Source organism: Rutilus rutilus (genome assembly GCF_951802725.1).
Source record: "Rutilus rutilus genome assembly, chromosome: 18".
Lineage (NCBI taxonomy): Eukaryota > Metazoa > Chordata > Actinopteri > Cypriniformes > Leuciscidae > Rutilus > Rutilus rutilus.
In genome coordinates this window covers 26174291-26190705 of record NC_140231.1, presented here as the reverse complement: position 1 = coordinate 26190705, position 16415 = coordinate 26174291, and the positions used below count along the sequence as shown (strand labels likewise).

General features: G+C 37.0%; 1 protein-coding gene across 49 annotated transcripts in view; it reads right to left on the bottom strand.

The window, feature by feature from the left end:
• Positions 1-16415, bottom strand: part of cast (calpastatin) — a 52161-nt gene that overhangs the window by 16633 nt on the left and 19113 nt on the right. For 22 of the 49 annotated variants that reach the window (XM_084386301.1, XM_084386323.1, XM_084386346.1 and 19 more), the window contains exon 3: positions 387-449. In XM_084386301.1, the coding sequence (XP_084242427.1) occupies positions 387-449 (63 nt within the window). Of the gene's footprint in view, positions 1-386; positions 450-6004; positions 6180-13225; positions 13390-16415 lie in introns of those variants that run through there. The other 27 variants (XM_084386345.1, XM_084386349.1, XM_084386306.1 and 24 more) reach the window with 7 other exon arrangements.

Below are 16415 nucleotides of genomic sequence, written 5' to 3'. Positions count from 1 at the left end.
ACAACACCCTAGTATTGTGGTGGAGACTTTTGTACTTGCAAGTAGCCTTAATTTGTTCATCAGAAAAAGCTTGTTACACAGTGTCTACATTTCAACTGAAAGGAATAGCAATAAACACTTTATCTGAATAGGTGGAAGACTTTTCCCAGCTCTCTATTCAGCAATGACACCACACCTCTTAAAAACACAGTACTGCACTGTCCCTAACAGAACATTACAGATACCTGCATACTTCAAAGGAGTAAAAAGCAGACGACTACCAACATCCAGTGTAGATGCCATGGGTTGATAAAGTTGTAGAGTGGAGTGTAGTCTTTCCATCAGACAAATGAATGAGCTAATGTGAATACATGGAGTAAATGACTGAAAAGGATGAAGATTTTTACCTCATATTGTGCAGGTTTCGCTGAGGAGACCTGAGATGTTGGGGTGGGTGTGACGTGCTGAGACTGCAATGAGAAGAGAGACAGAAAGAGGACAGTTGAGGATCTGAGAAAAGGAAATGCATTTACTTTATTAATGCTGCATGCATAAGTGCACTGCACTATTGATCTCATTACTTGCCCTGACCTCGATACATTAAAAACAGCCAGAATCACATGCAAATCAAGAGTTTAGCGCAAAATATAAGGTCATGCTGAATCAGAGAGAAGAGAAACCCAGTGAACACATTATCAAACACACTTAAATATGTGTGCATTATTTCAAATGCGGGCAAAAAAGTACCAAATGCAAACTGCAAGGTGCATTTCAAATCAGATGCAGCATTATAATCCATCATTATTAGATAAATCAAAAACTCTGAAGCAATAACAATCCTAACTGATCTTTAATGTAAAGTTCAGTAGCTCTACCGGTTCACAGATTGGATCTTGAATAAGGGCTTTTTATACCAAACACGACTATTAACCACCAAACCACCACCCACAGCAATCACTTCTAGCCATTCATTGTATGTGGTCCTCTAAACCTTTAAATTAACCTTTAAACACAGATGTGCCATTTATTTATTACAGTGACAGTTTCTCAAGGGTAAAATGGTAACAGCTGATGGATTGCTTTTCTTTTGGCCTTTACATGTTCTATGTTTACAAACCTTCTAGGAAGAGAAATAAAAGGAGCACCCAACATGCAGATTCACTGCTTCGATGTTCCTTAAAGTCTTCTAACAAGCTCAGCAGGTTTTAGGTTATGTACTGAAAGAGGGTGGCTTGTTGATGATGAAATACAAAGAAAGAACCAGAGATGAGGATACAGTCAAACATCAGTGTTGTTCATGTGATTAAAGCTCTTCCATGTAAATCTGAGGTTTTTGTCCTCAGTGACCTCGGCAAGTGATTAGTGACAGGACATTTCGTCTATCACTAAATTTCTTTTTATAGAATGTTGCACCAAATAATCTTACCCACTGTGAAATCTCATTGGTCCTAAATCAAATTCCACATAACTCTAAATTAAACAGATCTTATGATTGTGTCACATTGTCCTACATGACCTACTTGACTCACATTAAAACATGCTCCATGGTTGTCATGAGGAAGCTTTTAAAAAGATTTTAAAAGATCATTTCTTTCTAACTTTTTAAAGTTCTTTAATTTATTGGATGTATTAGTTAAGGAATAAATACTGTATATATTTTTTTATAATAATAATAATAATAATATAAAATAATAATAATTATTATTATTATTCATGTTGCTAATGCTTAATTAAATCCAATTACTTTTTATATTATTTCAATATCATTATTATTATTCATAATAATAATAATAATAATAATAATAATAATAATGTTCAAATCATTTTAAATAATAATAATAATAATAATAATAAAAGCATCAAGCATTATACAGTCTTACTTTATAAAGTTCAGTTTATGGATTTAATTATCAAACAATAAATAAAAATATATAATTATATTATAATTACAATGCAAAATATTATTATCATTATATAATTATAATAATATGTTCATAATTATTATATTAATTATTATAATAAATTATGTTGTTGTAAATATTTTTTTATTTGACCCTGATATGCAAGATGAAGGACAGAAAATGATGGGAAAAGAGGAGAAATGAATAAGAAAATGAAACGAGCCAGGCACAAACTCTCAACCAGAACAGTACCACATATCAGAGCATATGCGCTAACCACTAGGCCGCCACTTCTACCACATCTTATATGAAAAAAGGGCTCACGGGATTGTCAGGGAGTTTTGAAGCTAAAGTTAGAGCCATTGTGCTGAAATTTGACTGTCAAATATTTGCCCCCAAATAAGATGTCTTTAGTGTACATCAACACTCAGGCTACATTTACATTACATGATTCAAGTGACCCAATTCCAATTTTGTCCTCCCATGTGGCACAGATCGGATATGACCCACGAATGTGTAAGGAGGAAAAAAGCACATGCACAGGCCTCACTCATATGTGGAAATAAATCTAATATGAATCGGATATGTAAGCTTACAGATCGGATATTCCCCAGACAATGCGAGTTGTGCGTAATTTAATCGACCGCGGCGAATGACATCAACTCAGGTGGGCACCAACCAAGATCACATGACTCTTTTGCCCAGTGGCAAAATGGAGGACGAAGGCTCAACCCCATGTTTTGCTGACCTTTAAAGATGTTGTGTAAAGCAAAAGCTTGTTTTAACATTTCATCTGCGTCCATTGCAAATCGCACCGTTTTTTTACTTAGCTTTTCCGGGTCACCACGTCTACCTTTAGTTGTTTCGCCACGTTTATAGTGCAAATGCAGATATCGGGTAAGAGTCGCTTTTTGGGCATCAAGACCTGCAGTGTAAAAGTAGCCTCAGTGTTCTTTCCCTGTGCCACTAAATAAAGATACATGAGCAACAATACGAAAAACCACTAATTCTTATCAGATGGACAAAACTCTTGAAAGCATAGCAGAGCACATTTGGAAATACTTGGCTGATAACCTAATAACCCAACCCATTTAATAACAATACAACAGAAAAAAAGGTGGAAACCCATAAGACAACTATAGTGTGAGTACAGTTTTGAATGAGCATGGGTGTAGAGCTAAACGTTGCGTGCAAGAAACCACCTAGATACGTGGCTTTTAGTCCGGTAAACACTATGCACTCTCAGCAATAAAAAACACAAAAGCATTATGGGTAAACATATGGGTAAACACAGGGGAGGTACTATTTAATAGGACACTGTGTGTGTGCAGAAGAACCAAAATAAATTTGATGCTGACTCACTGCACTTAAAAACAGAACTAAACATTGCACAGATCTTAATATAACCACAACAGATGATTATGACTTTTTCTTTTAAATGCTGTGATAATTCAAATTGTCTGGGGTAGGTTTTGCTGTTGTCATTGTCATAAACACACCCCAAAAAAGCACACATGACTCAGTCCAGTCCAGTTAAATGATGAACTCACATTGTCATCTCAATTTCATGATGGTCAAAATTCCTGATGGACAATCTAACTTTCACACATGGATCCTTCACACAACAATGTGTGTGTGCATCCAGCAGCACAGTCTAAGTCTGATAACTTCTCCCAGAAACCACAGCACATAAGCAAGCATTAGCCAATGTGGCAAAGAAAGCAACACGGGTTAGGTAGAAACTACGCAACGGTTGGTCCTCTCCAACCTGTTTTAGCCTCCGAGCCACTGCCCTCTTCTAACACAATCCTATTGAAGAAGCATATTTGGTGGAGTCGCACATTGAATCTGTAGACACACCCTTATAGCATAACAATTGTTGATTTGTAAATATAAGTAAGCTGCGTTAGCATTTTCTTACGTCCCAATAACTCCCTCAACTGCACTATTGAACAGGAAAAACCTTCAGTCTATAGGTATTTTGCAGTAGTTTCCCCATGGAATGATTCTATCCTTTAACAAAACTCATGATTAATGCATGTCTCCACCCAAATTACCACAATAATACAGTTATATACCCTCTGTGACAACATTTCTGTATTTTGACAACACAACAGTAATGACGATATGTTAGCACTGATTTTTTAAGAATGGGCAGGTTTTACTGGTATAATGAGAGGTTCAGTAGCGCACTGATTAGCATGACAAGTGGGCAGATTGTATTTCAAGACTAACTAGTAAAGTGACTGCAGTCAATTCTGGGACTAAAGAAGTGATTTATACAAATATGATGAATAATGCAAGACTTGTGACGGCTAATGACTAAAATGTTAGCTTTCATATTAGAAATGGCATAGCATAATTATGAGGTGACATCCTAATTTTGGAAAATGTCTTCAAGGGCCAGATTTACTAAGCAGGGCAAATTAGCGTGAGAATGTAATACCCAAAAAAATGGCAATGGGAGTGGAAAGTTCAGCACATGATCTACTGACGACATGCAAATTAAAGCTACACTGTGTAATTTTTTAAGTTGATTCTTAGCAAAAAACACTTTGTTCTTTCAAAATGATATGTGCTTGTTAATGTGTAATTACTTCTACCAACTAATCAAGTATTCTCGTAAGCGTAGAATCTGCCATTTAGAATACATACGAGCGAGTCGCTCGAATGGCGGCAGCCATGTTGCGCCTCCATCTTGAAAATACATTAGCCAAAGAGGGACATTCCTGGAAATTCAAGCTTCGCCTTTCGCGTTTTGACACATGGCTGACGAATGCGAGGGGGAGATTACTCGCGACTGCCGGCAGATTTGAAATAATACGGCCACCGTAGGAGTTAAAAAGCCCTCGGAATGGGAGGGGCTAGAAAGTAATATTCAGTTGGTAGTCATAAACAATTTCACCACTAGATGGGAGAAAATCCTACACAGTGTAGCTTTAAAGAATGCAGACGCGGCCGGATCATTTCCATAATGACCGACGCAATCTACCAAGAGCAGCGCGAATTAGCGTCTGGTTTAAGACATGCTTTTTTGGGGTGTTAAATAATGGCGCAAATACCTGTAAATTGACTAGTGCAAACCTTAGTAAATCACCTTGCATTATTAATTTAAATACTCTCCACATAAATTTTGCATCTGAAAGGGAAACTCCAGCAAATGCATATGAAATAAGGTCAGCCTCATAAATAACCCTGTGTCCATGCCTTTTCAGTGCTAATTTTTCACTGCATGTCTTCAGTAAATCTTGACAGTAGCTTTAACGGCAACTCCAAAAGATGGTTTGCTCTGACGCAAGCTGTTAGTAAATCTGGCCACAAGTTGCTACTTGTAAGCAGTCAAGTATGTACTAAATGGCCAGCAGCAAGGTATAGGCTATACATATTCATGAATGGTATACTATAGCAAAACTGAAGAAAAAGTCAATGCAAATGGTTTGTTTAACCTGTTTTGTAGATGGCGTAACTGTGTTCTTGTGAGCCTGGCCATTGGGCTACTTCTTTTGGGATGACCTGGCAACCCTGACCAGAGTAAACTTAGTAAGTCTATGCTAGATTTGATCTGGCTGTCACCTTTAACCAGAATCTGTAACCAACCAAACAGGGTGTAGCATGCTTGTTGTAGGCCTATTATGAAATGAATTAATTATCCAGCAATGCTTCCAGACATGAAATATTACCTCTTGCCTTGAGCACAAGTCAAAATGGAAGGTTACAAAATATGAAAATGGCATACTGATGTCATAAACATCTCAATGTGACAGATAGGCTGTCGTTCTGACTAGAGCAACTTTGTTTATGACAAACTTAAAGCCTTCTAAACTGTAAACCAACACGGTTAACAAAACCAACGTAACCAACTTAACCAGAGCCTGAAACAAACCAGCTTTTAATACAATTTCCTTCTAGTTTGGATAAAGTAAAATCTGTTCAGATATATAGCAAGAAATAAACCGAGCCCTTTTAAATCTATCAGACGACAATGAAACAAGCGCAGTCACTTTCGTGCCAAACGAATGGTAATAGTTTCCAAGAACTGCAGCGCAGTTGGCACAATCTTCAGCTATAGACAGGTACAGTGGCAGGAAACCACTGACAGAAATGCAAGAGCTGTAGATACGTACCATTTGTAACAAAACCAAGGGTGTCCTGTTTCCTTTTCGTCTGTAATCCAGTCTAAAAGAGAGTTACTTCAAATTCACTCGGTGTGATATATACAAAATATATCCCTCATGCACACATACACGCATATACTAACAGAAACACGCCCCAGCAGTGAATCCAGAAGACTCAAACTCCTCCCACTCCAGCATTTCAACAGCTGAAGCCACCCCGTCTAACTCATATGTTACGCTTTAGAAGCGCTCTGATTGGTCGAGAGAGGAAGAGGTCTGCCTATCTGCACAGCAAGCCAGGAAAATAAACACAAGACTGTTTTCATACAACTAAGGAAGTTGGAGTTGGGGGTGGTGGTTGTGGGTTTCAAAGATAGACCGACTGCAGTGGTCTGAAGGGGTCTGGTTCAGTTTGGACTGATAAGCAGTTTTCTGTAGAGGCCGGTGAAGAAAAAGACACAGTGCAGGGCTGCAGGCACAAACCTCCCAGTCCATGCCTGTCAGGCAGGGTGTGTCTGTCCAGTACACTCACTGCTCTGGAATCTCAACAGCACAACCTACCATCAGCCCAGAGAAAGAGAGAAAAGCATCACATGCACGTCAACCCGCCACACCCGGAACATGAAAGTAGAAGAGAGAGAGAGAGAGAGAAAGAGAGAAAATGAATTGATGCACAGCAGAAAGTCAAAGGCAGAGAACAGAAAACAACTGGGTGAGTCATGAGCCCTGCTTTAAACGGAAGCTCGGACTTGGTGCAGAATTGGTGGCAGTGCTTATGTAAGAGGAACACAGCGTAGTTACGTAGCCACTCCGCGCCCTCAAATGCCCACCTACTGGTAAAACAAAAGGCAATTCTGGTTTGTTTATTCAGACAGGATGCCATTTTGATTACAAAAGCCAAACAGAGCAAAACTCAGTCAACATTTATGGTGTAAGAGCGCCATCTGGTGCACATATTAAACCTCAAAAGTTGATCACTGTGATACTATGAAACAAATTTATTGCTCAGGGCTGAAGTTAAAAAAGCACATAGATTTGACTGAGCAATTAGCAGAAGAGAGAAAGACTTGAAAACAACAAAATAATTGGATGAGTGCAAGTAAACGCACTTACATAAACACACACACACACACACACTTCAATCACTTAATATGCAAATAATTATTCTTGATAAAGCTAATTAAGCTAGAGTAGCCTATGTTGCTTGTTTTGAGGGTAATTTTACTAGACAGGAAGCACAGTAAGAATAATGTAAAATAAAATGTAATAATAATGTATATATTTAAATATATATAATTATATACATATATATAAACTTTTTTCATTTAAATTATTACATTATTATTACATTTATTTTACACTATTCTAACTGTTTACTTATTATTATCAATGTTGAATATTGTTGAGATACTTAATATTTTTGAGGAAATTGTGATAAATATTTTTCAGGATTATTTGATAAACAGAAATGTCAAAAGAGCAGCATTTTTTTTTTTTAAATGGAACTTGTAAATGTCTTTACTTTTACTTTACATCAATGTGTCCTTTCTAAATAAAAGTATTAATTTCTGAACCAAAACTTTTGAATGGTAGTGTATATTGCCTAATATATATATATATACACAAAGTATAATATAATATAATATAATATAATATATACACACAGTATAACATAATATATACAGTATTATATTCTATTATATATATATACATACATACATACATACACACATATATATATACACACATATATATATATATATATATATATATATATATATATATATAGTATACACACACACACACACACACACACACACACACACACACACACACATAGCTACATACATTAAAAAAAAAAAAAAAACCTTAACTTGCTAGATGATACAGTTAGACAGGAAATTGGAGGGAGAGGCCAGAGACGGGACGGTCTTGAAATTGCATTTCCAACGGTACGACAGATGTGCCATGTGCATTTGTATGCAGTACAACAGTCATGCCCAAAAATCACGGTATTACTATGGTATTACCCCTGTATATGATGTACATTTTGTACAACTTGCTTACACAATCTCACAGAAAGCTTTCATCCATGTGAAAAAGCTCACACATCGGTGGCAGCAAAAATCAGTCAGAGTGGGTGCAGCTGGGCGGAGATTTTGAGATGCACATCGCACTTCTCACGAAACACAACACACTCCGAAATACACCAAAATTTCTATATTTGTTGTCATGTGCATGCTGGAATGTAGTTGCATTCCACAGACCCACTTCTGAGGCGAGGGACCTTTGAATGAAGCCAAATAAGGAAAACAGGAAAGAACCACTAGCCAGATACAACAGATACTGCAGTGCTTGAGTTAATATCTACCCCAGACAAAACACCTAAAACAACCAAGTCGGATTTCGTTACCGTCCATCTGATTAAAGTCGACACAAATTGTCATTTCCAACTCATATTACTTCCATAAATGATGATTCCCAAGTGAATGATCTGGAAATATTTTTTTAAGATCATGAAACACATAAAGCAGAACAAGAGAGTGACTAAACAGGAGTGTTGCATAGCAAGTCTTATCCTGAGTTTGTCATCAGAACTGATCACCACCCACATGTAGAGGTCGAGAGGTGACGTGATAATGAATCTCAGAAGGCCAAAGAATGACTCTCAGTGTCTATGTAAATGCAATTCAAGTTCTGCAGACTCAGAACTGACAATCTCTATGGAAAACATTCGAAAACAAACCAGGCTCTGTAAACGCTGTACACAACTCGAGGGCGGTCTAATAAAACACTGCTCTGTTTGTTTGGGCAGTCCTTGAGTTCTAATATACAGCTAAATCTGTAGCTGAAGAAAGTTATCCTTTAGCATTCCCATTCATCTCAATGGAAATTAAAACATTATTTCCATTTTAATTCCTGTGTTTTTATTCAGAGCCAGAAGAACCAAACCAATTATAGATGTTAGAGACCTCATAAAAGTGTGTTTTTCCGTCCTGTGATGACATTTTCAATTGAAACAGGGTGGGAGGCCCATTTCATACCCCTTAAAAATAGCCAATGGTCTTTACTTTACATCAAAAGACAGATTTGTGGTGTATCAGCATAATAGTTAATTTTGTCAAATTCTAAGTGAAAACTAGCAAATAGAAAGCTTCAAACCTTATGGCCCTTGTCTGACAGACTAAAAGCCACACAACTCCCATTTTGATTTCATGAGGTCTTTAAGATACAGGTAATGCATTTCCTTTCACTTAAAGGAGAACTCCGGACAATTTTAACATTGAGCTCATTTTTTTGTACATTTGGAGTGCTGTCAGTACAGAGAACAATGACAAAAATCGGTGTTGCCTACACCGTGTTATCCTCTTTTTAAAATTTGCACCCTGTTGACTTCAATGGGGCAAGTTTTAAACCTGCTTTTAGGCTCTTAACATCCTTGATGTGATGTTTATTCAGCCAGCGCACATACCTGTATTTACATCCTGTTTTCGGTCGAAGTCCACAGTAGTCGATTGTCGAGTTCACGCGCGTGATCCTACGCGCGTGAACTCGACAATCGACTACTGTGGACTTCGACCGAAAACAGGATGTAAATACAGGTATGTGCGCTGGCTGAATAAACATAATTTTTTATATATTTCTTTCACATCTACTGCAGTTAGATTCACCCGCGTTCACCCCGAAGGAATCACTCACATGACCTGTGCACTTGTAATGACACATCAAGGATGTTAAGAGCCTAAAAGCAGGTTTAAAACTTGCCCCATTGAAGTCAACAGGGTGCAAATTTTAAAAAGAGGATAACACGGTGTAGGAAACACCGATTTTTGTCGTTGTTCTCTGAACTGACAGCACTCCAAATGTACAAAAAAATTAGCTCAATGTTAAAATTGACCGGAGTTCTCCTTTAAGACTTTCCATTTGTGGTCCGAGAAAATGTACACAGAGAAGTTTCATGTCATAATCGCAGTAGTTTTTGGACAAACGGCAGCAAAGTAGTCAACAAATTACATCATCTGACAAGCATGCATACACATGCATATAAACACAAGGTGTGGCACTGATGAAGAAATAACCCTCAGGTGCGACATGATAGAGTCAGCATATTATTATACATTGTTTGCCTGTAACAAACAAAATAATCAAATAAAACATAACATTACAAATCTCACTTAGGTAGCCAAATGCCCTGTGAGGGCCACTTTCAGGCGAATATACTCCCCTAAAGTAATTTCAAAACACCAAATCTGACAAATATCGCTGTAGCTGTCTCTTTCAGCTTTTCACACACTCCACTTCTCTAAAAAGTAAGAGTATTACTGACTTTAAAACCAGCTGAAGGAACTCCTGAGTCCTGACGTTGTGTGCTGCAACAGTGTCTATATTTAGTAGTTTGTTCAACGTGGTTTGTTGACTGAGTTTCTGCCCAAGAGTCAGTGGGCATCTTAAGCCAGTTTGCTGTCTGCCTTCATGAATAAAGGCTGTATAGTAACAAAATCTTAAACTCTGTTCCAAAATCTAGTGAGCTGAGCGGCCTTGTTGTCTACGGCCTACATAGGCAGCTGTTACTTAGGAAGCAATGTGCCACACAAATGGTGTAAAGACTGACAGAGATTGAGTTGACATTAGTATGTTACGTATACAAAAAATACACAATTAGAGAAAAAAATTGTCTATTGTACTATATTCTGGAATTTGCTTTGTTAGGGTTTGCTAAATCTCCACAAATGAAACTTTGCCAAAATTAGTTATCTTATAAGGCAGCATAACCCACTCTGACACGCATATGATGCCTTAAAATGTTGCCTAGGGAGGATTTGGTGAAAAGTAAAAAACAGAGCTCTTGTTGCACAAGTGTGCATAACTCATGATGACATCATCTTTGCACAATGATTAGGCAATGAACAGTCGTTTTTTGATTCAGCATCTGATCATGCTCAGAACGTGTGAGATCCCCATGTGGACCCAAGGGCATTCAAACATTGAACCTTCCAGGCATGATGTTAGGTTAACAGCTGACAAATCTGACAGTCCATCTCTGAGACAACCTGGGGTACAAAAATACCATCTCGTGCTTTAAATACCCAATATTAGCTGCTGAGTCTGCAAATAAACCTACATATATGCATGTGTGCACACCCATACATGCAGATATAGGAATAGTTGCGTGCTATTGGAACCACATGCAGTTGGAACACGTTCCTCTAGGCTAGCTGTTCAGATCAATAGTGCACCGCTAACTGAGCGGGAAAACCCCCCCACTGTAGATCAATACACTGTTACAATACACTGAACTCACTTGACAACAGAATTAAATTTGCTTAAAATACCCCAACACAAAAAAGTGTTGCAACTGTATTTTTAGCCCTAAGGTTAGCCTTAATTTGAGATTTTCTATTCACACTAATCATTAAATCACATTTATATTAAAATTCTATATTATTTTGTCAAAATAAATTAAAAATGAAACATTACCAACTATAAATCATTTTAAATGTTACCAGCAAATTTAGGCTAAAGAGATTTGCTATATAACACATCTAACCATGTTATTAAATTATTAGTGTTTTTAGAAATTTAAGTTAAGATGACAAGGTAAAAAAAATTAATGTTAAATGTAAAATGTAAAAATAGGGGAAATGAGCATAACCAATTAAATATTCAATTTCATCATACAGTGTATACATATCCAATAAAAATCTGTAATGTCAGCAACCAAAATGGTTCTGATAATGTGTCTCTAGATAAAACTACATTTGGTAACATGAACTATATGATAAATATACTCATGTGATGAAGCCTTCTTTGATTAATCTGTGAACAAATACCAAGACTTGCTTTGAACCTTTCGAAGGGCTCCAATTCGTGTGACATCGTTCTCAATTGTTTACCAGTATCTCTGTCAAATTCTGAAATTTCAGAATTCGGACCCAAAAAAAAAAAAAAAATCTGAAATTTCAAATTCTGAAATCAAATTTCAGTTGATAAATTATATGTTAGATATTAGCTTATATAAGTCTTTTCAAATAAAATAAATACTTTAAAATTATATTATTATTATCATTATAAGTTGTGAGACATTCAAAATAATGATCAGAAATATGTTCTGGCAATATTCAAAAATCAATCAAAATAAATTCGTTTTATAGTTCATTAAGATCAATCAATATGACAAAATTAGGTTAAAAAAGAATAAACCGGGTAACCTGGTCCCTTTTGAACATTCTGTTGACTATAAGTAACTTTGCAACTACATGTCAACAACTTATTCTAACCATAACCCTACCAGTCTACTAATACTCTCCTAACACTCGAATGAGAGTTAGTAGACATGTAGGTGCAACGTTACTTATAGTCAACAGAATGTGTTAAAGGGACCATCAAAACAAAGTGAAACGCAACTATTTAACTTTTTTTTGTTAAATTTTAAAATATCTGTATGTAAATAAACAATGCACATTCTTCACAGTGAAAGTGAGCGAGTGTCTTCCTTCAGGCCATTAACCTTAGCTGATGCTGAACCAGGCTGGCATGTTGCACTGTGGGAATGTGCAGCACTTGGATACAAGCCTATTGGCCAACATCTATCAGAGAGCTCTGCTCATGCTCAAAACAACACAGCTACCCATGACGTCTGTGTAACACCAGTTTTAGGTTGCAGGAAGCAAACTAGTGACATTAGTGTCATAACTGACATAGAAGGAAAATGAATAGGCTAAAATATCAGATGCAAAAGTCAGAACCAAAGACAGCAATATACCACAGGTATTATGAATTAATTGTAAGACAGTATTATTGCAAATTCTGCAAAAAACATATCACTAATAGTCAAATGAATCACAGTGAAACACACCCAGACAGGCTTTCAATGAACAACTACTGCGCATTGCAACATGGATTTATCGTAATATTGCCAGTAAAACAGATAACAGACACTGAAAAGTCCTAGGTGGAACTGCAGCTTTATTTCAGTGCTAAAAGTCCCTATAGTTACACTTTTTCTAACACATTTCCTGGCATTCCCCACACATTCCAGCACTCCTCCTCCCTCAGAGGGTTGCTGTGGGAACAAACTCAAGACCTCCTCCTGACCAGAGCACGGAACAAAAACTCAGGCAAAGTTTAAAAGCACACGATCAAATCCTCACGATGTCAAGTTTTAGTCAAGTCACTGCACCTCAAAAACACACTTAAGCAAACCCATGCACGCACTGTACTCTCTGAGACCTCAATGTGATTATATCCAGTAAGTTGCACCTGTTGCTCTACAGCGACATCCTGCAGGCCCGGTTCGTCCCGTGTGCCGCGGATCCAGCTGATGATCTGGCCCATGTCTACGTCTCTGTGGCTCTGCTGTGTCTGCTGTGCTGTCTGAGCTACAGCATGTTCCAGGCACAGGGAGCAGGGGGAGGGACTAGGGGGAGTGGTCAGGGTCAAAGGAGGTGTGGCTAGGGCACTTACTGGAGGCAGGCTCAAAAGGAGGGAGGGAAGGAGGAATGGCTAAATATGGAAGCACATGGAATGTGTACCGCCTGACTGAGATGTCAGATACACTTTTAAGGCAAGACACTGAACAGGAATAGGGTAAAAAATTATTCCCCAGTTGACTGATTCCATTAAGAATTGCAGACAGTTTTCTGTATAACAAGCTTTCTGAAATGCAAATATTATAAATAAATGTAAATATGTAAATGATGCATAACCTAATTAAAAATGCACTCATTTGCATACATTCCCAGAACAAAAAAATATGACATTGGATAAAGCCGGGTTCAAATTTCTTTTTTCATTTTGTTGACATATAAGAGTCAAAGGTTTTTTAGAGGGGATTTTTAAATCTCTTTTTGTGACAAAAAAAAAAAACTTTTAAAGAATGAAATGTATACAATCAGAAAAAAAAAAAAAAACTTTAATAAAAACCTCTATAAAAACCTTCAGAATAGAAGTAGGAAAAAAAAACTATAAAGTTTGGCGTGTATAAGTGCTACTGATTTCTGGCCCAGTGCTTGAAAAAAAGGCTTTTAAAGGTATGTATTGTATTTAAAAATCAACAGACGCAAATAGATAAAGTGCATAAAAATGTTGTTTGTCTACTAGTCTGACACGTTAAAAACATGAAAAGCCAAATAGCACAAAATCTCAAAAATGACAAAAAATGTTTTTGCCTGTAGTGACTTGCCTTAAAGCAGGGCGTATGTTTGCATGTTCACACGGTATGATCCAAAGGTAAATGTTTATGGCTATTTTTATGGTGCATTTGAAAGATGTGCATACAGACACTAAATTACCTGAACCAACAAATGAAACAAAGTACAAACTAATTGGAGAGGTCCAAGGTCATCTGACTTATAATAGTGTCAGGGACTATATGTAACAAAAAGTGAGAGTATGAAGGCAAGAGTCAGGGCCAGACTTCCTGTGCTTTAGTCAGTGGGTCTGCTGCCAAGTGAAACTAAGCTAAAGCATGCAAGCCAAACAATTCCCTAAAAATACTCCTAATCAGCATGAGTAACCAGCAAGAAGTCCCATTTCAAGGGAAGGACGTGTGATATCTTTACACTGAGTGTTTAGCAAGAGCTTCCCAATCATCAGTTCACTGAATAATGTTTCAAATGTGCAGAGCTGAAATCAGGGACTTGCACTTACGAAATATTCGCCTCAAGTGCCTAAACACCGTGTGCTGCTAGTATCCACCCCAAATGATGAGAACAAAGCATGCCTGTTCAGTGAAATGGGCCTGGGTGTGAACATCCATAATGTCCAACTGACATCTCAAGCTCAATCAGATATGGATATGCAGGCATGCGTGTTAGACAACTGAAGACAACCAAACTGTGTCAAAGAGCTTTAAAGTTTCTTTATGAGAAATTGGCTTACCTACAAACTTTATTTGGAGTTAATTCATTGCCTGAAAGTCATTAAATAATCTTTCAGAAACTTGTGCAATCAATGTTAAGTATAGCAGAGTAGAATCAGATTTGCCATGTTAAAAAGTGTTATTTTCACTTAATAATTTCAATTGAATTGACTAAAAACAACAAAACTTCATCCTTGTAGCATTACTGAGATTGGGCAGGTGATTTTTTAGTTCCCAGTTGAAAAGAGGACGTCATAAAACAAGGTTTTAATGTTGCTTCAATGAAAGAGGCAATTCTAATCTTCCATTTTATGTGTATTATTATATTATATGATCTGAGAATAATTTCATATCAAGTATGTAATCTTTTCTTTTGCAAATCTTTTCCCCTCCTACCTTATTGCTTAATTTTACGAGAAATCAATCCTCTCAATTCTCACCACCTGACTGCATATGCTGACTTGCATTCCTGGAGGCTTCATTTCAACATATGAACAGCGGCCCACTGAAACGCTTAGCATCAATCCGCAGCATGATGTCCGATTGAGAAAGAAGTCCAAAGGAACCTGATATTATACACTCACATGGCTAATTATTTCCAGAGAGCTTCTTCGAAATACAAAAACGATGCAATAGATAATAGTCCCACAGAGGGCAAAATATACTAAATTCAAATCTAAATTAAGAGGTCAATCTGTTTCAACATGAAACCTAAATCTCTTTCACATTCATAGGTATTGACAGAGCCTGAAATGTAAAGCTTTTAAATATATATATATACAAGTTGTTTTTTTAAAGAAATTAATACTTTTATTCAGCAAGGATGCATTCAATTGATCAAAAGTCACAGTAAGAATCAGTAACATTTATAATGCTTCAAAAGATTTCCATTTATTTCTATTGATAATAATAATAATAATAAGCGAGGTTATCACTACAATCAGCGACCCAACCCAGCAAGCCCATCTCTTCAATACCACCGTACTACCAGCATTACTATATGGGAGTGAGACATGGTCTCTAACTATTTTTTTTACAGAAACTGTAACTGGAAGAGCAATGGAGCGAAGAATGCTAAAAGTCATGCAAAAAGATAAGATCACAAATCAATTTTTGCGGGGGATGTCAAGGTTGAAAGATGTGATCATGGAGGATGGATGATGCATGTCTCGAATAGAGGATGATCGATGGACGCTGAAAGGGACAACGTGGTACCCCTATGAGATAAAGCGACCACTTGGACGCCCGCCAACTCGATGCTCAGATTCCCGAAAGAGTTTTGTCAAAACCTGGATGCGAACAGCCAGAGACAGACGCAGATGGGAGAAATGCTATGACCTGCATCATCCACCGGAGTACAGGCCGAATAAAGAATAACAAATTAAGCATCAAATCAGCATATTAGAATGATTTCTGAAGGATCATGTGACACTGAAAACTGGAGTAATGATTCTGAAAATTCAGCTTTGCCATCACAGGAATAAATTACAATTTAAAATATAGTAAAATAGAAAACAGTTATTTTAAATTGGAATAATATTTCACAACATTATTATTTTC